General features: G+C 32.1%; 4 protein-coding genes and 1 long non-coding RNA gene across 5 annotated transcripts; 2 read left to right on the top strand and 3 right to left on the bottom strand.

Annotated features, from left to right (window-relative positions):
- Positions 1-391: 391 nt before the first annotated feature.
- On the bottom strand, positions 392-13,242 carry serp (chitin deacetylase-like protein serp). Its single transcript, XM_070653411.1, has 11 exons — positions 13,017-13,242; positions 4,560-4,717; positions 4,193-4,442; positions 3,051-3,149; positions 2,207-2,343; positions 2,043-2,128; positions 1,559-1,946; positions 1,464-1,491; positions 1,303-1,400; positions 941-1,243; positions 392-876 (listed from the first exon to the last, which is right to left on the bottom strand). The coding sequence occupies exons 1-11, from the start codon at positions 13,054-13,056 to the stop codon at positions 859-861; spliced, it is 1,605 nt and encodes a 534-aa protein (XP_070509512.1). The 5' UTR covers positions 13,057-13,242; the 3' UTR covers positions 392-858.
- A 557-nt stretch (positions 13,243-13,799) lies between these two features.
- Rrp42 (exosome complex component Rrp42) lies at positions 13,800-14,858 on the top strand. Its single transcript, XM_070653542.1, has 2 exons — positions 13,800-13,968; positions 14,025-14,858. The coding sequence occupies exons 1-2, from the start codon at positions 13,855-13,857 to the stop codon at positions 14,787-14,789; spliced, it is 879 nt and encodes a 292-aa protein (XP_070509643.1). The 5' UTR covers positions 13,800-13,854; the 3' UTR covers positions 14,790-14,858.
- On the bottom strand, positions 14,775-15,715 carry LOC139100796 (uncharacterized). Its single transcript, XR_011545469.1, has 2 exons — positions 15,451-15,715; positions 14,775-15,288 (listed from the first exon to the last, which is right to left on the bottom strand). It is a non-coding gene; the product is annotated as an uncharacterized lncRNA (long non-coding RNA).
- Positions 15,716-17,260: 1,545 nt separating this feature from the next.
- On the top strand, positions 17,261-19,287 carry LOC139100852 (uncharacterized). Its single transcript, XM_070653608.1, has 2 exons — positions 17,261-17,518; positions 17,580-19,287. The coding sequence occupies exons 1-2, from the start codon at positions 17,327-17,329 to the stop codon at positions 19,149-19,151; spliced, it is 1,764 nt and encodes a 587-aa protein (XP_070509709.1). The 5' UTR covers positions 17,261-17,326; the 3' UTR covers positions 19,152-19,287.
- Positions 19,270-24,459, bottom strand: LOC139100855 (uncharacterized). Its single transcript, XM_070653611.1, has 6 exons — positions 24,059-24,459; positions 21,024-21,351; positions 20,120-20,180; positions 19,941-20,051; positions 19,756-19,877; positions 19,270-19,620 (listed from the first exon to the last, which is right to left on the bottom strand). Exons 1-6 carry the CDS (start codon positions 24,077-24,079, stop codon positions 19,550-19,552), a joined length of 714 nt encoding a protein of 237 aa, XP_070509712.1. The 5' UTR covers positions 24,080-24,459; the 3' UTR covers positions 19,270-19,549.
- Between the last annotated feature and the right edge of the window lie 96 nt (positions 24,460-24,555).

Genomic DNA, 24,555 nt, shown 5'->3' with positions numbered 1-24,555 from the left:
AATGTCTAGTACATTTCAGTTCAGCATAACTTTCAACTAACTTGACTTCAATCTCACAAAACAATATTAATTAATATCAGAAGAATATCAAAAAGAATTAAAAACAGAAATGAGCTTCTTAATTAGTGCATCTACTCATATATTATTCATAATCTACTTTGATGTACTATAACTCCAGTAATAATCAGTAATCATGCAATCATTATTAGAAATTGAAGCAGTTTAAACTAGAATATAATCAATTGTTTGATTACTGGATCATCGGAAGTATTAATTAAGTAAATAAAATATAAAAATGAGACTACATTAGAGCATCAAAGTAAATTACAATTGTATTAATTTTAATATTCCCAATAGCTGATTCTAATACATTCTGTAGCTTAAAAACGGATCTAATACTGACCGAAGATCCCAATTCATAACAATCTCAGAATCAGCCTTAAAAAACAAAAATAGAGAAGAATCTAGCTTAACTGATTCCTCAAAGTAGTTACACTCATTAAAAAGTACAATTCAAGACAATATAAGCACGAAAAAAAAAAATGGGAATAAATAACAAAAGAAAGTAAAAATTTTGCAAAAAATCGTTTGTTGAAAAATTGCCAAACGACTGCGTGGAAACTACGTATTAAGACAATATGAAAAGAAAAATACTATAATCTGGCACATAATACATAAGTAATAAAAATAAATTTCTATTAAATTATCATAAGACAAACTAAACGTCTTAAAAATTATGGAATTAATAAAAAATAAAAAAACTGAGAATAGGCTTGTTGAGTTTAGAGTAGGATTCTATAACAGTATACACAGATATAAGGTGATGCAACATTCATCTGCTAATTAGATATTGCTTTTTTAGAAGAACCCGTCTCCCTAAAATACAAAGAAACAACAGTTATAACTCAATCATCAATGTCATATCCACATCAGCACTTACAGTTGGATCATTCAACCACGGTAAATTATTTGGACATCTAACGCAAGTTTGAAGATTAATTAATTCGCCGGGCACCTCCTTTGATGTTAATCTGCATGTATTTGGAACCCAACAAGCTGGCTTGGCATTTGAGTCAACAGCGCACTTCTCCTTCCATGGTTCGAAGTTCTTGATTTCGTTTAATGTCTTTGGATTTTGCATCCATTGAATAACTTGTGTCATAGTAACGAAATAGACATCATTATGATTAGCTAAGATTTCATCGATCCAATATAAGAAGGCATCGAGGAACTCTGGATTGTTCTGAATAAATGAATTGCTAATGAATAATAATGGACTTTAAATTATGATAAGAAGTTTACCTTCAACCATGCGGCATGGAAGTATAATCCGAGAGGAGCACGATTTTGATCGTAATGTCTCTCGAAATTGTGATTAAGGAAGGCATAGAACTGGTCACCTATAATATAAAATTAGCATAAGACATTGACATTTAAACCAAATTTTGTTCTTTGTTTCTTACCTGTCAAGATATTTGAGCACGAATCAACCTACGGAAGTCATTAAGAAACATTTAGGATCATAAATTCAGGTAAGTTCATAATTAAAGGAATTTACCATAGCACATCCTGGAATATCTTCATCAATATTTGGATCCTCCCTTCTATCCAATTCATTCATAACCATTTCCCAAACTGCATGACTTCTTGTTGGGCAACTTTGTAAGTTACCATGACATCTATGTGGCATACGGAAGTACATTGTATAAGGCCATAGAGGTGGATTTGAAAGTGGTGCAGTAATTGTTGAATCGTATAAGAATGCTTGCTCTTCCATCATTGTAAATTGATTGTTACCACCGACACGCAAGTATGGTGCACGAACTCCAACAACTGAATTATCAGTAAGATTGGCAAACTTTTCAGCAATTATACGCATGCCAGCCATTTCTTTTGCCCAATCATCAACAGATGCATTTGACCAAAATCTCTCATCATCATTGTGTCTGTATAATAAAATGTTGGAATTTATTTTTATGGATATCCAAGAGTTAAATAAAAAAAAAAAATATTTAAATGCCAAAAAAGAAATAAAAACTTACGTAATTGAATGTACTGCAATTTCATGTCCCTTTCTGTGATGTTCCTGTACGGCTGAATAATTTGTGTACTTGTGTGATACGAAATACTGTAAAAAAAAGAATATATCAATCAAGTTTTATATAATACACATGCATAAAGTTCGAATATAAAAATTTAACCATACCGTTGCCTTAATGTTACATCCATTTGGATTCTTTCTTTTTCCATTGAACATTTCTTTATATAAATCAATGTTGTTATTGTTTATGGCATCATCGAAAGTGATTGTAATCATTTGTGGTACATCTTTGGCTGGAATATCTGCAGAAATATAAAAATAATGACAATATAATAGCCGAGCAGAGGATTGTGAAAGGAATTATTAAAATTGTGATTTATTATCAAGACATGTGCAATCTGTTGGTTAATCAATGGAATTAAATTGATCGTTGCTTCATTTAATGATATTATATCCTTAAAAATTGTAATGCAAGTCTCTTTTTGATGATAATCTCTACTTAATTGAAATGGTCATTCACTTATGACATTCGACTTTTAAGTGATTAAGTCAGAGCTTGGTTAGCGCTCGATGTCGAATCCAATTTTGTATGGAAAAGACTACTCCAGTAGACTTGAATGCATATAAATTTTGAGTCAACTTCTCCGAGCTTTGGATTGAGGTTTGGGAAACCAAGTAGCACTACCAACTTTGGTAGACAAAGAGCATGCTTATGAGAATGGTCATAAAATTGAGTATGCTCAATTATACTCATGAACATGCTCATTTAGGTGAATATACCCGAGTGGACAAAAAAACGTTAGAGCTAGTCATTAACTAGTCTAGCGAAGTAGACCTTAATCTAGTTATAACGTATTGTTGTCTACTCGCGATACTCATTGCCTGTCAGGACAAAAGATTGCAAATATCAAAATCTTAATGAACATCATTTATGAACGACCCTCAAAAGACCTAGAATCTTCTAGATCAGAAAGTAGAAACAAGAAGTTTGAAAGCTCATCAAATTTACCTCCGGGAATGCTGGTTCCATCCTCTGAACAGAAACAGTCTGGTAAAACGCACACGGCAGGATCGCATGGAGGTGCACGATTTGGATCGGATTCAGCATCTACAAATGAAAAAAATAAATAAATTTACATTAAAAATTCAACAATGTGTGTTAAACATGCAAGAAAATGTGAAAGTCAAATGATGAAAGGAAAAAAAAGACCTTCAATAACTTTTTGTTCATTAATTCCCACTGAAAACAATTAAAATATAATGTTATTAATTCCATTTTTTTCCCTTTCTTCAATCAACCTGCAAAAGTCTTCATTTTCTGAAATCATCAGACGGAGAAATTCTTAATGATGTCGATGATCATAAACATCATTAATGATATATGAGGCGCCGGCAATTTTTAGATTATTAAAAAAAGGCAGAGACAATAAAAGCGTGATAAATTTAAATGCTAAAATTTTTTGCATTGTAAAGTTTACCGGTAATGAATTTACAAAAACTTTCCCCTTCCTTTATAACGTATATACGTATCTCCATCACACCTTAATAATATATATGAATGTGTATTTATTTTACTTTCGTGACGTAAAATAAGTAAGTAGGTAGATTGTCACATTAAAACATGTCATTCGAGTTTTCTGGTATTTTAAAATCGACCCCTCAAGGAGAACAACCTTGCGATTTGTTAAGAACTATTTTTTTTTTTAATACAACAAGAAATATGATTTTCTCCGATATTTTCCATGCATGAATGCATGTTTCACTTAATAGGCAAGCTAGTGCCATTTTTTTAAATGCCATTTTTCATATTTCGTTAACATGCGTCAATTACCACAAATAATTGAGACATTATAAATTTGCAATGCATTTAAAGATTAACACAGTAAGAATAAGCAGCTATTGTCTCGAACTCATCGCATGACATGAAAAATATAAATCAATTACCCAAATGAATGACTTAAATAACGTTTCCGGGTGCAAGTTTTAAACTCGTTATTTATTATTGACATTTGAATGTCAGCAACAGCTTCATCACATAAGTCTATGATGTATTGTTGATCAATCAACTAATAATTATTTAGAGGTGCGATAATAAACTTGAAAGTATGTCACGATTGTCGCGGGGTGTGATGACATGATTGTTTAACTTACCACAAGAGTTTTCATCGGATCCATCGTTACAGTCTTTCTCTCCATTACAGAATAATCCACGCTCGATACAGTTACCATCACCGCATGCAAGGAAACCATCCTGACAGAGTGGCTCGTCAGTAATCAAAAGTGGCTTCACCTTACGCTCCTTATTCTTTGATTTACAATTCTTTACAGCATCTTTCCAATCACATGTCTGCTTTTCAATATCAAAGAATAAACCTGCTGGGCAACGAATAGCTTGTAGACCCTACGAAAATATAAGATTATATATTATTATAAAATAGGAAGTAATTAAGGAAATCTCGCGGACGGAGAGAATGAAAGCTCATTAACATAAAAAATAAATATCAAGTCTCAGACTTACCGATGATGTGCATTGAATGACATCACGACAAGCGTCTCCATCGCCAGCGACTAGACGAAACCATTCACCTGCATCTTTATCTTTACACAATTCTTTTTCGAAAGACTCTTCAGTCTTGGCTGTTGTTGAATCTTGACGTTTTACACGCAATGCGCTGGCTGTGGATACAAAGAAAAAAAAATGTTGAATTAATCTTGTGCGAAAATAAAATGTGCCATAAAAATATCGCCGATTTAAGAGAAGTGAACAAAAATGTGATCCATAAAAATAAAATAAAATAAAAGACAGAGATTGTGTAATTATATATGTATATCACACACTGTATATGCATGTGATATTAAAATAAATATAAAAATATTTTCATTCCGCGAATGAAATTGAAAGTTATTTAATCAGCTTGATGAGATGTGATTTCTTCTTTTAAGATATCTACATAAATATATTAATATAAATGGGCATCAACTGTGGAATGCATAATTTAATTTTCATGTATATCTATACATATGAATAATTCGGGGGTTATTCCCAAACCTAGATGTGCCTAGAAGCACATAATTGTGATGCAACAAATTGTACCGCCTATTTCAAGATCAAATGCCATACAAGGCAATCCCATAGATTCACAAAATTAAATTCAAATATATATCTCTTGCTTGCTCTCACTCTCTCATGCGGTGCAGTTAGTCTATGTAAAAACAAAATAAAATTTGAATTGAAGGTGAATAGAAAATTCGTGAAAAGAAATAATGAATCTGCGATGAGAAAAATAATGAAACTGCTAAGTAGGTTAATCATAGTCATCATCATCTTTTCATAGAGAACTGCACTTTACATTTGCAAATTTTTTTATTTTTTTTTCCTTCACATTTTTGCACTCATGTCTTGAGCACTAAAGGTTGCGTCTCTCTTCGTATATGTCATACCAATTGAGGTGCTGCTCATAAATGACATCCTATGGTGATGTACTCCTACGAGGCTGTGGGGTCTCTAAATAGCATACTCTATTGCAAGCAGTTAATCACTTAACAGTAGACCTCTAATAGGGAGTAACAGACAATGAACATACTGAACTAATAGAGCGTGCTTATAAGTATGATCAAGAGATATAACTCTGGGAATGATAACTAGTGAAAGATTAGCTAGTGTGACGCCAAAAGTTGTTGGAAATGACATGTACCAGATGCTCAGTCGAGGCTTACCACTAAGGTGTCAATCCTTGTCTGCTCGGGTAGTTGACAAGACTCCATTGAGAAGGTGCTACAACTTAATTCTGAATTATACTGGCGCCTTAATGGACTTTTGGAGCACAAACTTTCAAAGTCCAGTCACCTCAGCTCTAATAAATTTGAACCGACAAGTGTCATAGGCTCACAAAATTGAGGATGATCAGTTATAATGATTGAGTATATTTATGGATGGAAGCTGTTGATAGAGACAGTATTGTAATTGGTATTGGAAATTAGCTGACAAATTCCAGAGATAGAACCAGCTTAAGACGACATATAAGGGAAGCCATTGATCACAATTGATCTCTACGGCTAGCGAAGTAAGTGAAGTAACAGAATACTCATGAGTAAGCTCTTTTAGATGAGTAAACTGATTGTCTATTATGGATCCACGTTATTTATCAACGACCCCACATTGAACACATTGATGACATGAAAGGAAAAGTTCATAAAACTGTAGAAGAAGCACCACTTGACATATTATAACATCTAACAATAATTCTTCATTCATTGTAAAAATTATTTATCAATGCGAAAAAATATTACAGTCATAAACAGGTCTTCTTTTAAGGTCATTATGCAATAATTTCGGGTTTTTGCTTCTTTTCGATGCCTATACGTGTGTGCGTGTGCAGTTTTTATTTTCTCGCTGAATTTCTGATGAACTCAAGATTTTTTTCTTATGTCCAATCTACATATAAATGTATACGATGTAGAATTAAAGTAGGTGAAGATTATTTTAAATGCCGGTAAATTCCTATGATCAAGTTTTATATGGCAAATAAAAATGGCAGTAATTTTTCACATCCTCGAATCAATTAATTATATAAAGTTATGCAAGATACAGACTTCTCTTTAAACTTCGTGATTTATCATATTTATTAATTTCCAAATAATGTTAATACATGCTTATTATGATCATTTTCAAACGCCTACTATAATAACGTGGAAAAATTTCTTTTTCCTTCAAATCCATGTTTTCTTGATGTTACATTTATGTAAAGTCATTCAAACTTTTTACAACAATGACATAGGCTAGGCTAATCCCATTGTTTAGCCGAAAAATCTCTAACATGAAATTGTCATAATCAATATGTATCCGTGGATATAATTTGTTTTGGCAACAAGATACACAAGTGTGCATGATCTGCGATCAGGAAAGGGTAAAATTATCATCAAGTCCTATTGTTGAAATATAGAAAGCTGAAATCTACTTTCGATTATCAAAATAAAAAAAAGATATTTTCATTTTTTGAAAACAAAATTGAATTGGAGTTCCAGACATTTCTGGAGCCAATTCATATTGTGCATCTGTTATTTAGATGAACGGTAAGCTTGTTGCTTAGTTTGGTAAGAACGAGAATGTAAATAAAATTCTTCGAGAAACATAAATGACAATTCTCGATTCTTTTAAACCTGAATTCTCACAATAGGAACTTGATCGCTTAATTATTCTGTCGAAATGAAGCATTCTGAAACTAGAACGAAGCACTTAACTAGTTTTATAATCCGAAGTCCGTCAGATCAATATGCTACTCCTTAATTTTATAGACTAAATCATTTAATTAAATGAAGTCATGCCAATATGAGTCAAATGGAATGCAACTTGATACTTAATTATTAATTTGTAGAAGAATGTAGTCACTAGCATTCACCCTGCTTTACGGATGCAAAGAAATATGATTCAGAATGTAGCAATCTCAATGCCATATAAGTCAGAAAAATTTCCAAAGAGTTTAGTGCTAATTCATAAATTTAATGGTAACTCATAAGCTCTCAGGGATTAATAAAAGGTTAAAAAGCTTAGTAATTCCAAATTCCATTTATCTATCATATTTGATCGAAACCGTTATAAATCATTCATGTTGCGTTACATTGTTAGTTGACTTGGAAAAATCCAAAGGACAATATATTGAATGTGAATTTATAGTCAATAGCTTCATGGTGTCATGATCGTGACTAAGAAATTCTGGAAATAGCTAATAATTATGCCACTTAGGGGTAATGTACTTATAGTAGTAATACTTGACTTATGGAAGGAACGATGGAGTGAGACATGTTCGGAACCTTACTACTGTTGTGGGAAGTGCACATAACATTGCGCGATTGGGACTCGAATACACATCCTGCGATTTATGATCGAATGTTCCTACCACTGAGCTACCGAGATTGTAAGGGAAAGCGGCAAAAAGCACACTTAAACCTTCTTTCTCAACCCAGTAGACCACAGCACAAATGCAGCAAGACACGCTTGACATCTATTGATGCCATTTATGAACTATCCCTCAAAACTAAAGACACGAATCTTCCATAACTCATAATAATATTGCAAGACATTTGCTCTTTTAATCCACACCAGCTTACAGCACCAAAAATGCATATAAGCCAAAAGTTCATTGACTTTTTTTTTCCTCTTCCCAATCAATTGCTTTAGCGGACAACAAAAAAAATTCATCCATAATTAATTAAACGTTTCACGTTTCATCAAATGGCTGGTTGTTGACAAGTTTGACTGTTGCTGAGCATCAAACACTTTGAACACATTTTCATATTTTTTTTTTTTTTTTGTCGTCCAAAAAGAAATCAAGCTTGAGTCGATATGAGAGTTGAAGTGAAGGTAATGTAAAATCCAAAAAAAAAAAAATTAGTTGACGTAGGTATCTTCTTTTTCACTTTGTGCAAAAAAAAGAAGCATAAAAGCTTAAATATTGTTATTGGTATTTGGCAGTGTGTAATACATTTGACTTTCTTGTGGCGAAATTGATGATTGTTGCCTTCGAACGGCATTTATTGTCTATTTGCTAATTCTTCTAGCAAACACAAATTTCAGCGCCATTCCAATCAATTTCACAAAACGATATTTCTATTTTTTCTTTATAAAATCGCGCATTTTGCCAACTTATTTAGTATGCGTTGCTTTTCTAAGAAGTGCATTTCATGAAGGTTAAATATTAGAGGGAGTGAGAGAGAGAAAAAAGAAAGGAAAAATCAAAAATTAAATGAAATATGTTCGGGCTTACAAAAATCTTACAAAAATGTGCAATTTACATGCAAATCTTCACAATTGTTGACATTTCACTTTCCATTTAAAAAAGCGATTGCAACATTTTTTTTCGTATTTACATTTCTTCTTTGTTGTCGAGGCTGTACTCATGACGAAAAATATCACAGTAGTGATACAAAATAAATCTTTACTTAAAGATGCCAAAGACCTCCCGAAAAAAAAGAAATATGTCTAAACAAGTCTTTAACGCTTCCTTATCACATCGACTCGGTTGATTCCGAATTTTTTTAATGTCAATAGTCATGGCATTCCTTTGCATTTTAATTTGCATATCACAGTTATAAGCATTTGATAGAAAATATAAATATGAATAAATAATCGTAGATGGCTTAGTGTTGTAGATGGCAAATGTGGATGTTGACTTAGTAACAGATGGAACTGAGATATTTATAGAGTTTATCCATTGGGCTTGACTATGGTTTGCTGGTTTTATTACTGGATGAGTGAATTTAGGACCTAAGGCTATGGAGTCTTTAAGACTCCATTAAATGGAGGCTGCCTGAATTTGAAAGCCATATGGATGTCCTACAGACGCAACTTACATTTAGTGTTAGCAAGCGCTTTGATGAAGCCTTAAAAGCTTAGAGCTCACTTGCGTCGCTCGGAACATTGACATTTAAGATTCTAAACTTAATTAATTTGTAAATTAAAATGGAAAGTAACTCTGTATATATAATAAGCTACTATGAATTCCAATTTAGGGTGTCACCAACAATCTCGTTTTTGAAAAGAGAAACTTCTTATATCCTTCCGCATAAATTAACAACTTTACATGTTATACAATGAATATTATCCGTACATATTGATCATTACCTCACATTAAAGTGAGTTTCTAAAAAAGTAAGTTTTGCTTACTAAGTGTAAATACACATAAATTAATGTAGAACATGACAAGGTTGTGAACATAAGGATTGGCTGTATAATTATTATTGAGAAATTGACTAGGATTGAGGAGTTAACAAATGTCGAATGAGGATGGATAATTAAATCATGGTTAAGTGCTTGTCAATGTTGCATCATTATTCCTTTATAAAGCAACTTGATATTTATTATAAAGCGCTAAAAAGGTGTGCATCCTTGACGGAATCAAACCAAAAAAAAAATAGTCTCAAGTATGATTCTCTTTTGACAGTTCTTGAATATTTAACCCTCATGTGAACCTCACCTTAAAAATTTAAAAGATGGCAAATTATGCATCAAAAAAAGAGGAAATCGCTCCAGAACAATCTAGTAATCATTTGTCATTTATAAAAATTATTGTTATTGCTTCCGTGCAAAAATTCAATTTAATTAAATTGGCGCCACAGATTTTTCTACAGAACCAATAACATTGAAGTAAATGCAATATCTTAAAGTCAGAATTAATTGCCAATGCGAAATGAAAAATCTGAATGCCGACTTCATTCATTGCCTCATTGTATGCGTTTAGTTAATCTCTTCGGAAATACGTGTTTAAGTCAGTGGATTATAATAAATGAGATTTTGGAACGAACAAGAGATTTGGTAAATATTATAGGATCAATTTCTTATGATTTGTCACTTATTAATACATGCTATTATCTTGAATACAATAACTTCCGCGTGTCTAGTTACTTTATTAGCATTTAATTTTATGTTAATTGAGGCAATAGAGAAGGGATTTGAATTTAATATTCCTTTTCCCTTTGTCATATGACTCTAACCTCAAAATGTCTTACAAAATTAAATTCAGTGATAATTTTTAGCTGTTGCAAGCTCAGTGACTGCTTTTTATCATGTTATGCAACTTAATAAAATCGCGAAATGTGATTTACAAAAATGACACATAAAATTCGCTAAAATCAGAGCTATAATAAGAAAACTGTACAAAATGACTATTAAAGCTATAGTAGAAAATTATGGAAGTGCTTTCATCGATTCCTTTGCCTATAAAATGCAAAAACACAGAATAAGAAGAAGATAAAGATCTGAAGGATTCCATGCGAGAAAATATTGTTACATAAAATGTCTGCAACTACTCATAAACAGATAAAAGAGTCTTTAACACCGTCTTAAGCCTATGTGATGTCAGTGTGTCGTAATACATTGCGATTTTATTATTATTGTTATTAAATTATCATCATCTACTCATTGGATGGTTTTAAAAAATCGAGAGATTACAATTATGAATGAAGATTATGTCACTTGTTGCTTTCTTAGCCTGAACTTTTCCTCGAGGAAGCTTTCGTGTTTTTGGCTTGAGGTATTTTTGTGTTTCGTTTAAGGTTTAAAGGAAATAAAAAGTTTAAAGACGTTTTAGCTTGGAAGATTGAGTTTAAAGACTAAGTTTAAGCCAAATAATGTATGTAATTGTATAAATGTAGTTTAATCAAAAGAACTTCCTTACGGATCTTATTTCTTCACAATAATGTTTATTCTTTGGAATTCAAATACAGACTGACTTTTTGTATAAATAGGGGTTTTCAACTATGATCAATAAATACAATTCAAATCTTAAATGAACGTTATAAATTAAGTTAACTTTAAGCTCTGCTTTAAGGAACTATAGGATGTATATAGAAAGTAAATGATACAGTTAGTTTCAGCTGGAAAGACTCTTCTTTAGGAATGTCACTTGAAATAATTTCATAATAAGTGCCAACATCGATCCAAAAAGAAGAAAAAATAAAAGTTTCCGACATCAAAAGTATCCAAAAAAACTTACTAAATGTTTACTAAAGGTCTTACATGTCGCAACAAATAGCACATCTTAAATGATAATACATGACATTAAAGATTCACTCGTAAAATATCATCCGTAGCAATTTCTTCTTTTCTTAACTACACCTAGCGTGAGATATGCTTTTTTATATGAAGAAGTAAAAAGTTTTGCAATCTATTGAAGACTTGAGACTTGTCTCATGTTACCAAGCCCACCTACTGTGAGTGTATGTACTCAATTGCATTTTTAGTTACTGTATGGGAGCCACCGATCTCTACAATGAGATGATATTTCCAATAAATAAATAACGAATGTCTTATTGATCCTTGACCAAGGTTATGGAATGAAAGATGTAAGCATGTTGTATTGGTACATTATTTAAAGGTGGAATTACTCTTACACCTCTTCTTTATTTCTCGTTATTTCTTTATGAAAGATTTACCATTTGTCATTGCATTCTTTCGTAATGAACTCATTTCTTAGTAGCTCTTGAAAAACAACATTCTTTATATCCAAAAATGAAAATGGCTGCTGGCAGAATAATCACGTCTTTTTTGCATATATTCTAAAACGGATTTTTTGCCGAAAACTGATATTTTACTACAAGTTCTTCCGATTTGCATATTAATGATTATTCTCCTAATTTCCATAATACGTCTGACACAGTGCTAAACGACAAAAAACCAGTAATCTAAAGATAGAAGACAGGTATGGAAGTGAAGATATGAATCCACATAACAGTTTTCACTTTCATTTGATCTTCTTTTTTCGGACGGACAGCGGAGACTATTGTGTATATGATCTTTAATTTATTCGTCTCTCTTTTTTTGGGAATATATTAAAAACTAGTATTTTTGCTCTTCAAGTATGACAGGAATTTGCACCCTCGTGTGCTTGTCTACTGAAGATTCTCAAGAATTGTTCAATGACATCCATAATTTGAAGTCAAGGGGGTCTATGCTTTGAATATAATTATTCAAATCTCAGGACCCCCTGCTTGATCTTATGGAATGTTACAGACATAAACCCATATTTATACATCCAATGGCATTTATTGAACTCATGCTCGTGAAACAATTTAAATCTGAATCAATAACATGTTTTTGACGAGGACTTTAAGGACATTAAATCGGATTATTTTAATATTAAACGTCCATCTAGATAAAAATTAGCATTTTTTGCGATATGAAAGCATCGTCTCAAGCTTTTGTTTTTACATCATCATCGTCATCGTCATTAACATCACTATAAAGTGTAAAAAACTTTCTTCAAAAAATTTTTGAATTTCTAAATTTTTTTGTCATCGGTGTTTATTTTACAGCCCAAGATACAAAAATTAATAAATTATTAATAATTAATTCAAATTGGACATTTTTCCCCCAATAATGATCATTTTCATCACTTTCCACTCTCAAATCTCAACAATATGCACGATACTCATGTGTGCAACAGTGTATGACATTTGACAGAAGTAAATTACAACTTACCACTTGTTAGTGCCAGTGCTATTATCACGTATCTTAACATAATTTACTAAACAGATGATGCACTTTATACACTCAATGAGACAAGAAAATGCAACAATCTGAATTAAAATATAAAATTAATTTAAGACTTTTTTTTGTCCGCGGTTTCTTTTCTTGCAAACTTTTTTTTTATGCTATTCACTTCTTTTTATGCTTCTGGACTAGCGAACGATCAAAAGTAAACTAAAATGCTGTTAGTAAATATTGAAGACTTAAAAGCGATCATTTTTTTAAGCAATTGGTGGGGGAAGCTGAGTTTGTGTTAAGCTTCTCAATGCAGTCGTCTACTCAATATGCGCTTGCTTGTGACTGTGACTTGGAGGAGAAACAATTTTGGATTCTTAATAAATATTCTAGATGTAACTGGAATGATTGAGAATAAAAATCCAAAAATGTTATGTAAAGTCATGCTTTTCTTAAACTTTCAAAATTAATTATCAAAGTTTATAATAAAAGCTTAATATGTGCTAAATGTTGAAAGCTTTTTGCTATAATTTTCTCAACGATTTTCTAAAATTCAAATTTATTTTTATGTGATTTTCTAAATTTTCAAATATATTTTTAACCGTTGTGCAATCTTGTAAATAGTTGCATTTTAACATGCCAAAATGCTTTATTTAATTCAAAATTGCAATAATTATCAACTGAAGTAATCAAATCAGGGATTAATTGCCTAAAAATGGCTTTATCAAAATGGAATAATTTGTATGCTGTTTACATTATAAATGTATTGGTGCACACACACTAACAAACGATTTGTTGTTGATCAAAAATTGTGAACTTAATTTTGCAAAAAATAATGGCTTATAATCCATTAAGTGAAGCGGAAAAGATATTTATTCTACATGGTGTTCAGGATGATTTCAGAAACGATGGAAGATCACGGAATGACTTTCGACCAATGGAGTTTCAGGTAAATTAATTCATGCCTTTAAAAATTCACGCGGTTATTTGTTATTTATTTTTTAGACAAATGTGATAGCTAGCGCAAGTGGCAGTGCAAGATTCTGTATCGCTAACTCAGATATTCTTGTTGGAATTAAGCCTGAAATTGACATCCCATCTCCAAATAAACCAAATGAAGGAAAAATTGAATTTTTAGTCGATTGTTCAGCAAATGCACTGCTGGATTTTGAAGGAAGAGGAGGTGAAGAACTAGCTTCAGAAATTACAAACTGTCTTAAATTGACATATTCATCTCCATATGCTTTTGATTTAAAATCACTTTGTATTCTCCCGAGACATCAATGCTGGAAGCTTTATATTGATATACTGATTTTGCAATGTGCTGGAAATCTCTATGATGCTATATCGTTAGCTGTAAAATGTGCATTATACAATCTAAGAATACCAAGAGTAACAAGTGCTCTATTGGACGGTGGAAATGTCGATTTAGTTCTTTCTGATGATCCTTCCGATTGTGACAGAATAAATGCAGAATCCCTGCCAATTCTTATGACAGTTTGCAAAATTGGAGATTATTGTATCGTTGATCCATCAATTGATGAAGAAAATTGCAGTACATCAAGTGCCGTCATTGGAGTTTCTGGAAACAAAATTACTACAATTAAAACAATTAGCGGTGGTTCCTTTCATGCTGATACTTTGAACAACTCTATAGACTTAACAATCTCAACAGCAAAGTATTTAAATGATAAATTAATGGTGTCACTGAAACAAGAGGAAAGACAAATGGAATCAAAGAATATTCAAAAGTGCTCATTTTTAAATTAATTAATTTTAATTTTGTACAAAACAAATCTGCAGAACTGCTTGTTCATGTAATACATATCCATAAAACTATAACAACCGCTTGAATTCCTAATTGTATATAAATATGAGTATTATAGTCTTCCAGGTCCTGAAATAAGGAACCCGACACAACTACGAAAATTGACTTTATCACATAGCACAATCCTAGCATGCCAGGAACTCTTCGAGGACAACGACCTTTTGAAAAATCAACTATTACTAAAATTTGATTGACGACAGTCATTGCTCGGAAAGTTCCTAAAACTATGCATATAAATAACATGAACTCAAAGTTCAGGTACGGATCCAGCAAAAGTAGTCTAACTGCAGTCGTTCCAACCAAGCCAATTAGAAACACTGTTTTTGATGACAATTTGAAGGCGTCCATAATAAATGCGAAGCTCATTCTTGAGATTATATCAGCTATTCGAATCACATAAGTGCATAATTGAGCTTGTGAACCTTCAAGGCCAAAATTAGTCTGTAAAGAACAATAGATTATTTGCATTTAGCAACATTTGATTATCTGACCCTAACATACAAGCATATGCTCAATGAGTATTTAACATTGCCAATCAGTATCACTTATTAGGTACCGTATGATGCTCATTGAGCATATGCTTGAATGTTTGGGCTGACTTACAGTTAAGAATGTCGGCAAAATTCTTGTCAAGTCAAACGACATGGTCAGTATGAATGAAAGTCCAATGCTGATTGCAAGAAATTTGTAATCGATTAAAAGCTCTAGATCAGTAGCATGAACAATTTTTGTCGCAACAGATTTTTGTGAAACTTCTCCATTCTTTGGCAATAGATACTGACATTCCTCAACATTATTAATATTGACTTTATTGATGTAGTGATCTTGGTTCTCGACACAACTTCTCCATTTGATTGGTGTAAGTAAATGAGCTAACGGAATAAAAAAACAATAATAAGGAACTGCTTTCATTTGTCATGAAAGTATAAAGAACTTGCCTCCAACAAGGCCAATAAGAGATAATGCAGCTATGAAACTTATGACTACTCGAAATGTAAAATTTTCTAATAAATAATTTGCTATTGGCGGCATAATTAATTGTCCGAATCCCAATGATGCAAAAACAATACCAATTGCTCGATTTCTAGATGAATTGAAGCATGACAGAACAGCTATAAAAGTGGCGGGATTCAATAGACCTAAAAATTGGTTCATATTAGACTTTGCTGTAAATTAATTCCGGATTCTCAAAGATCCATCGTAAAATATTTAATACCCATTCCTATTCCCATGATAATGCTGAATGTGATGATTAACTGTCCTAAATTTACAACAAATGACGAAAGTACAAGTCCAACAAACACTAAGGTACTTCCAATAACAACAAAATGTTTTGCTGATAAGTCTCGCATCATAAAGCCGGTACAGATGACAGTAACATTTGACAATAATTCATAAATGTTCATAGCAAGCCGGACAGACTTATCGTCGGAATTATCAAATATAGGCGAGAAAATAATGCTGAATGTCGTAGCTAGCGAAATGTTGAAAATCTAGGAACAAATTGTTTATTAATTGCACTTATCACGTGTGATCAGCATTTTGCTTACAAATACTAAACATGCCCCTAATACGACAATCCATCCGTGCGTTCCACTTTCAGCTCGAGGTGCTATAAAGCTTACACTGTACTTCCGATCTAAATTTATCTTCATTTTTCTTAATTAATTTATTTTTCACCTTTCTTTTTAATTTAATTAAAGTTAATCAATTGCACTCTTGTTATCTCAGTCTTTCAATTTTATTATCAAATTCACTTATTGGAATGCATTCTCGAAAATCGAATTTCATAGTCTGTATCACAATGTAACTATAAGTAACTACGTCTCATTAAACTATGTTCGACCTGTACGCAATTAGAATCTGTAATGTGAACTGCATGTTGTTTTCATGTGGCTGATAGTAAGGGAATTTTACAATATTCAATTCTCTCTCAATTTCTCTGGAACACATGCTTGATAACGCGACATAATAATGATCTGTTGTTGCTATACGATTTGTAAACAATCCTTTCTAAAAAGTATCATAGGTCATTAACGTTTTGATGATTTTCTATTTTGACATGTTATTCTGATAGTTTGAGGTAGCTCGCAAATTTCTATAAAAATGAATTTCTTAGCATTAAACGTTTTAATTGGTAATTTAATTATTTTAAGTGTGTAATACATGAAAAGAAAATGTTTCGTTAAATTTCAACGGTTTTTCGAAATTTAAATTTTTATATTCACACCACGTGTGAATGCACCTGAACTTGTCTAGATTGGAAAACCGTTATTTTGTATTTTCCGGGAAAACTAAGTGAAATAGCGAATCTTGTTCTATGAAAAAAAGTTTATCCACAAGACTTTCTGTAGTACGGTGTGAATATATCCGGATAGTGTTTATACCCATTCAAAGTTTCGTTAATTTTTTCAATGTTTACAAAATTTTATTTGTGATGAAAATTGAACAATAAAAATTTCAGCAAGCTTTTATAAAAATGGGCAGGAAAAAGACAGACGAGGCTGATTCCTGTTATCAAAAATGCTGCGTGTGCATGCATAAAACATCCAGAAATTATACGGAAGTTACTCAGTTTTACAGAAAGAAGCAAAAAGGACAAAGTTTGGAAGACGATGAATCTATGACAATTTTTGATATCCTGGAAAATCTACAATTACTTAATTATGAAGTGAGTTAATGGATTCTTGATATTTATCAATGAAAAACTAATTGATCCTGCATATTTTCAGATAACAAATATAGAAGATACAGTGGTATGTAATCACTGCAAGAAAACTGTTCTGGATTTCTACGATTTTAAATTTACAACTGAAAGTCAGCAACTAAAGGATAAGCCGCCTAAAGAAAAAGACTCGAATGCACCGATAGACTCAATTAAAAAATATTTAAGAGCAAATCATTACAATAAACTTAAGAATTATGTCATTAAGAATGTGATTGAATGCATTGATGTGAATGATGCAAATGTATTAACAATACAACCGGCGATGAAGATAAAAACAGAATTAGATGAAGTTATGCTCCCAAATTTCATTGATACAGATGTGATTGTTAAAATAGAGAAAAGTGAAGAGCCGGAATTAATGTTTTGTGATGATGATCAAATGAGTAATTTATCGGAACCAAGAGAAAGCAATTCGCTGAAAAAACATGACGATAGTAGTGATGATGAAAATGAGACACAGGAAGACATTTTTGGAACGGATGAGAATGCTGAAAATGATGAAGGTATAACAAAAACTGTGATTGACAATGTCACATTTATTAGTCGAATTCCGGAATGTCTAGTAAATTTGGAACAGAAGCGTAAAGAAGCTGAAGATGCTGAAAAATCAAGATTCAAAGATCCTCAAAACTGGTTAAGAATTAAACATCGAGAGTCAAGAGTTCGAGGAAAAGCTTATGTTAATAGAAAGGGAAAGCTGATCAAAGCAAAGAGAATCAAGTCACCATGCAATTGCCGTTTCCAATGTACAGAACGAATTACAGATGAGGATCGCCGCAGAAATTTCGAAAATCATTGGAACCTAGCTGATTTTGCACTTCAAAAGAAATTCCTATTTGAACATAGAAAGACTGAACCAGTTGCAAGACGACGAGCTCGATATGAAACTGCACGACCGAGAGAATATTCCACTAAATATTACCTTGATACATACAATAAAGATGGCACTCATAAGTCGCTGGAAAAAGTATGCGAAACGATGTTTTGTAACACTTTCGATATTTGCAAAAATAATCTCCGAACGCTGTACAAAAAGGTCATATCAGGAAAAGTGCAAGACATGAGAGGAACAAATCGAAGAAAGCAGTCTGCAGGTCATTTAAAGGCAATCGATTTCGTAAAGCAATTTCCATTCTTTCACATTGAGCAGCAAATGACTGTAAGACAAATTTACAAAAATTATGTGCAAGAGTGCAACGAGCAAGGCATTGATGGAATTGTGAAAGAAAATACATTTAGGACAATTTTCTCCGCATATAATGAAAGTGAATTTTTGAAGCCAAACAAGCCACGACCTAAGTGTGACGTGTGTCAGGGCTATGAGAAAGCTAGTGATGCTGAAAAAATCCAATTACAGGTACAATATGAATGTCATATCAGGAACACTGAAATATGTCGAAATCGTCGGAGATGGAAGAAAAATGGTAGGGCGAAGGCTGAACGAAGGCGACTAGCAAGAGAACAGAAACTTCTTCAGCAACAACAGACTGATGATCAACCACAGAAGCAACAACCAGTGGAACCAATTGAACAGGAGGTATTAGAAAATTATGAAGTTGAAATGGTCTATTACTAAGCAGTCGGACTGCGAATATCAATTTTACATACATTGCAGGCGCAAAATTGCCCATGTCTGTTGAAATTAAATAAGAATAAAAAAAAAGATATTTAAGTTTTAAAATATATTTAAAATAAATTATTAATGCTTTTTAAAATCAAGTCAATAGTATATGAAAAATAATTCTCAATAGCCGTTTGAGGTATGATACAATGACATCTTATTTACAATCTCTTCATTTACGTCTAGTTTTCGTCATGTTCTATAAAATTTTTTTTATCTTTTTTCGATTGTTGAAAAAAAATTCTTAAATAATTTATATTGTCTACGTCATTTAAAAATATTATCATGATCACTGGGAACATACAAAAATTGAGTTAAGATAAATTAAGTGAAATTGGTTTTAAATTGATTTATCATGGAAGTATATCGACAACACTTGGATTTGATGATCCATTCTTTGAAGCTTTTGGCTTACAGACACAACCTGTGGAATAAATTGCATAGTTAGGCTTGATCCTTAATCATAAATGTACCCCCGAGTGGACAAAAATACGTTACAACTGGAAATTAACTTGCAGTTGCCTATAAAGTATTCTTGTCCACTCGGTACCGTACTCACCACTCTCAACGAGAATATAATCTTGACCCGTCAGCGTCACAGGTCCGAGGGGTATTACAAGGAATAAATATGGAACATAAGTTTGAACGCAATCACCACGAACAACATCACATTCTGACGATCTATAGACAAAATAGAAATTAGACTTCCGAAATAATGTTTGTAACCATTTCGTCACTACTTACTCGCAGACCTCGAAAACAACCTGTTGGAGTAGATCAGGGAATTTTTGAACAATCGTAACAGGTTGTCCCGATGTCAAACTAACACCATACATTGGAGCTGTTGTGTTGTACCTTTATAGACAATATAAAAATATTAATTAAAATACATTCAAGTTTGAAAATAGATTCCAATAATGTACCTTGTTTTGCACAATCGCGACGGAGTTCCTCCACATTGATTTTGTGAGTTTAATGAACGACCTGGAAAGAGGCAAAAAATAAAACAGCACGAGAGATGATGGGTTAAAGATAAACGAAAAAAGAAAATAAGAAGGCACACACAAAAAAGAATGAATAATGCAAATATTTGATTATGTGCACAAAAATGCTCCAGAAAATTGAAGCCCATTAAAAATCTGGTTTTCATCAATGCGGAATCATGCGTAAAATGAAATGGATGAGAACATACAAAGATGTGAATCGTTCAAGAATTGATTCGAAACAGTTATTGATGATGTGTGTAAAAAGATATGCTGTTTAAAAAAGAAAGACTGATTAATCTTATTTATAATAAACAAAAGTAAAATTTTTGTACAATACAGACAGTCCAGTCCCAGTCCCAAATAAGTCTTAATTGGAAAAGTGTATAACGGAAGTAAAGAGACCGACCGACTTGACATGAAAATTCGTTGCAAGACGAAAAGAAATGAAGAAATCCAGCATTGTAATTATAATCCATTTTTTCGTTATAAATTTGCTATAGCCAAAAAAACAGCTTGACATACTTCTCAAAGAAATATTAATTTTATTAAAAAAAGAGAAGACAAAATAAATGGGTATATATGTAAATATACACACACATCTGATGATAACTGTTCTTTGCCGGATGATGACTTTTTCACGATAATTTTTAAGAAGCAGATATATAATAATATGCGCGAAAGAATCTCACTATGGACAGCTGAAAGTGATTCTTTTGCAAGCTGATTTTTTTCTAACGGAATGATGAATCATGGTCAGAAGTGAATGCAGTACTATTGTCTACCCAGATTTATGGACTTCAGGATACATCTCTGATCAAGTAAGTATATAAATGACACATACCTTGTCTCATATTTGTTGACAATTCCTCATCATTTGCTTCTCTATAAGCATTCAAAAGTGTTGATTGCATTACAATTGGATCTACTGTTGCTGACACATGACTTCGTCCTTTTCTTGACGATCCACCAAAAGCTCGTCCAATTGTTGAACTTGGATATGGAAGACCATTCGGTCCAATACAATTTAGCGAGTCTGTTAATGCATCACCCGATAAATATTTAAGATTTCCACCGCCTCCACCGCTACACTTTTCTGTCGATAAATTCGGCCAAAGTGATTCAGCAGTTGTGATAAAGATACTTATTATTAAACTTATTGTTGCTATTAACTGTGAATCAAAATTGAAAATTTAATTTTATTACTCATCATTCAGTTTAATCGATGGAAATGAGAAGAATAGAAATAAATTAATTTAATTTAAGTGGCCCACAAAAAAAAAGCAGCCAGCAATCTACACTTCTTATTAGGCTATATATATATATCTAGTTAAAATTTAATGAATAGCATCAAGCATAAGAGAAGTGCGGAAAAGAAAGAAAAAGTTTGATGAAATAAAGTAACAAAGATCCATGAATGGATTCACAAAAAAAAATGTATAATGGAAAGAAGATCAGCTCAAGAAAGAACTGAAAACAAGCTTACATTGACTTGCTCTTTTGTTCTTATTTTTTCATGCTTTATAATTAATCCACAGTAGTAAATACTTCTTCAATGATTCATGCTTTATAATTAATCCACAGTAGTAAATACTTCTTCAATGATGCTAATAAATGAAAATGAGTACAAAGACCTGAATTTTTCTACTTCTTATTTTCCAAACAAACGATAAAAAATCTTCCTAAGGAATGAGTCATTCATTAGAAATCCCTATTGTTATTAATGCTCATCAAGAAATTTCATTTTCATATAGACACTGTGACTTCTTTTGTCAAATTCTTTCTACTTTCATGAATCAAGACGAAGACAGATCGAGCAAAAAGTCGACAAGAAGAACATTATGAACAGCATACAAGTTCCTTTTAAAAATGAGAGCTGACGAATGTGCAGCTTTATGTTGAACGAATGAGAGTCCTACAAAAGCAATAAAATTGTATCCAAGTCATTTGGCTTAAAAGAAGATTTAACAAAAACAGAATTGGAAATGAGTACAAAATTTGTACTACATATTATTGGAAAAAGTATTGAGCAGTCACAACATGCTGAGTCAAGTAAAAATTTCATTTCTTTTCTTTTGTTGAAAAATTATTATAGAAACCCTACCTAATGCAATTAACCACACACTTATGTTAAGTCATCAACGGACCCGACAATCGTTAACGAAGACTTAAACAAGAATAAATGGATGATGATTTTGATCACTTTGGGATATGATTTATTAGAAATGTCTAGAATTCTGATATTCTATAATTTAGTGACTTTTAGGATCAGACTGTATCCCTTTAGTTCTTTTGATGTTGCCGGTCTAATTCAGAGTTTTTATATTAAACTTTTGGAAAGATCTAGGAATATTAATCTAAAGCAAATCATCAACAAGTGGGTAATCTAATTCTCCATGGGAATCAAACTTATAGTGCATGTTCTACGTTTTAATTACTAAGCTATCATGTCTTGACAAAAGGTTTAGCACAATATCAAATCTTGAGTATAGAAATTGAATATCTTCCATAAAATCTATCCCGATCGGCACATATCGAAATGTTGCCACCACGGTGACGGGGCGGCAGTATACTTAGAAGTGGCAGTCACTTGGCAAATTTGGTTGTTTTCGTCAAGGTCCACCTCGTCGCCGTGGTTTAAACATTTCAATATGTGCCGATCGGGTGTTCTGTATGAATTGTTGAAGATTCAATTCAAACACTTAGTCATCCTTAAAGTATGCTTTCTAATTTATCATCACAATCTGCCGACTATGAATTAAGCATTGATTCAAGTCTGGAAGAATAGAGTGTTAGATGCATTTGACCTAACCTTAAAATGCTGCATTTAAGAAAGTTTTGCATAGCCAATCAGCATTGATGACACATATTTTGCAATAAGGAAATTCCTAAAGAGCTTTTACAGTTCAGGTAATGTCACAAAGGCATATGGCAAATTCCTCTGATTACCATTTTTGAATAACTTTAAATCGAGAATTCTAAAATTAGAATTATTAATTTGATTGCTCAATAAAAGTGTCATCGATTATGAAATCATCAAGAAGCATTCTATTGGATGTCATCAAAAAAAGCGCTTTAGAGTCCCACGTGCGAAAATACAATTTCATGTACTTCTCAGTACAGAGATACACAAAAGACTTTCCATCCACAGACAATGCAATTGTTCTAATAACATTATTTCAAGCACAAAATATGAGCAAATACATTAATAACTTCACATATATTCGATGATATAAGAGATATACAATATTCCAATATCAGCACATTCAGTTCTTTTAAGCATAAAAGAAATACAATAATAAGTAAATGAATATTTACACATATAAAGTGAAATTAGGACACTGTGTAAATATTAAGAGCCCAGTAATAGACTCAAAATGGGATTGGAGAAATGAAAAGTAGGTAAGAAAAATTGGTATTGACGGTTGTCGTTTCATTGTCTATAGAAAAGAAAATTGGTGGAGAAGGAAGCGTACGATAATGAAGGCCTTAGATACAAGTCCCAATAACTACACATAATTATGTATTCTAAATGCGTGGTAAATTTGCTTTTAATAATAATCATCCATGGCCATGGATGTTAAAGAAGGCATTCTTTTGTTCAGGCTGAGAAAGGAAGATATAGACTGACTGATAGACCGCAGGATGAGAGAAAATCTATTTCAGTATTACACAAAAGTTAATTAATGATGAGAATAAGTCCAGACATGAATAAAAAAAAAAATCCAATGAACTTTCCCACTGAACCGTTAATTTTTCATCATTTCATTCCACAAGCTGTTTAAAACACGTTTGAACTCAATTTACTTGTTGGAGACTTGAACCTGAACTTGATTCTCATATAATAATAAGTTTTTTTTTGCTGCATACCACACTTACATTTCTTAAATTAAATTCCATTTTATTAATCTTTATTAGTATAATTTTTTTATGTTCAATTGCTATATATTCAGTTCAAATTATTCACAGAAATTGGAAATTGAATCATCAATTCTTTCACTTAATCTCTTAATTCTTTTATGATCAATCTCTTTTAAATACAATCGATGCGAAAAAAAGTTTCAATTTTTTATTAATTCTTCATTTCGATAATTTCAATAAAAAAAAGTCAAAGACTGACTGACTTGCACGGTTACTGTCGATAGAAGCACAACATAACACGACGAAAGGTAATTGAAGACTGGTAGAAGGAAGAAAATATAAAAAAAAACGTAAATGAAATTCTTCACTTACCAAAACACTAATATTACTTTAGAAAGTCTCATGGAGATTCTCAGAATCTTTACCGTGTGCCTCTTTCTCACTCAATTCTTTTGTTTTTCTTTATTTTCTGTTTGAAATGTGTTAGTGGTTTAATGCAACAAAGAAGTCTAAAG

This window comes from Chironomus tepperi, unplaced genomic scaffold, assembly GCF_022539635.2.
Source record: "Chironomus tepperi strain 1889 unplaced genomic scaffold, CSIRO-AGI_Ctep_v1 contig_68, whole genome shotgun sequence".
Taxonomy (NCBI): domain Eukaryota; kingdom Metazoa; phylum Arthropoda; class Insecta; order Diptera; family Chironomidae; genus Chironomus; species Chironomus tepperi.
The sequence above is the reverse complement of the archived record's forward strand: the minus strand, read 5'-3'. Positions and strand labels throughout refer to the sequence as shown.

Excerpts from the sequence above, each read along its gene's own strand:
- LOC139100852 (XM_070653608.1), top strand. The coding sequence starts at position 17,327 with ATGGGCAGGAAAAAGACAGACGAGGCTGATTCCTGTTATCAAAAATGC. Across the intron at positions 17,519-17,579 it reads TACAATTACTTAATTATGAA|ATAACAAATATAGAAGATAC; the intron begins GTGAGTTAATGG and ends GCATATTTTCAG.
- Rrp42 (XM_070653542.1), top strand. The coding sequence starts at position 13,855 with ATGGCTTATAATCCATTAAGTGAAGCGGAAAAGATATTTATTCTACAT. Across the intron at positions 13,969-14,024 it reads TTCGACCAATGGAGTTTCAG|ACAAATGTGATAGCTAGCGC; the intron begins GTAAATTAATTC and ends TTTATTTTTTAG.
- serp (XM_070653411.1), bottom strand. The coding sequence starts at position 13,056 with ATGTTAAGATACGTGATAATAGCACTGGCACTAACAAGTG. Across the intron at positions 4,718-13,016 it reads AGCACTGGCACTAACAAGTG|CCAGCGCATTGCGTGTAAAA; the intron begins GTAAGTTGTAAT and ends TTGTATCCACAG. Across the intron at positions 4,443-4,559 it reads TCATTCAATGCACATCATCG|GGTCTACAAGCTATTCGTTG; the intron begins GTAAGTCTGAGA and ends ATATTTTCGTAG.
- LOC139100855 (XM_070653611.1), bottom strand. The coding sequence starts at position 24,079 with ATGGAATTTAATTTAAGAAAT. Across the intron at positions 20,052-20,119 it reads TCGCGATTGTGCAAAACAAG|GTACAACACAACAGCTCCAA; the intron begins GTACATTATTGG and ends TTGTCTATAAAG. Across the intron at positions 19,621-19,755 it reads TTATATTCTCGTTGAGAGTG|GTTGTGTCTGTAAGCCAAAA; the intron begins GTGAGTACGGTA and ends TTTATTCCACAG.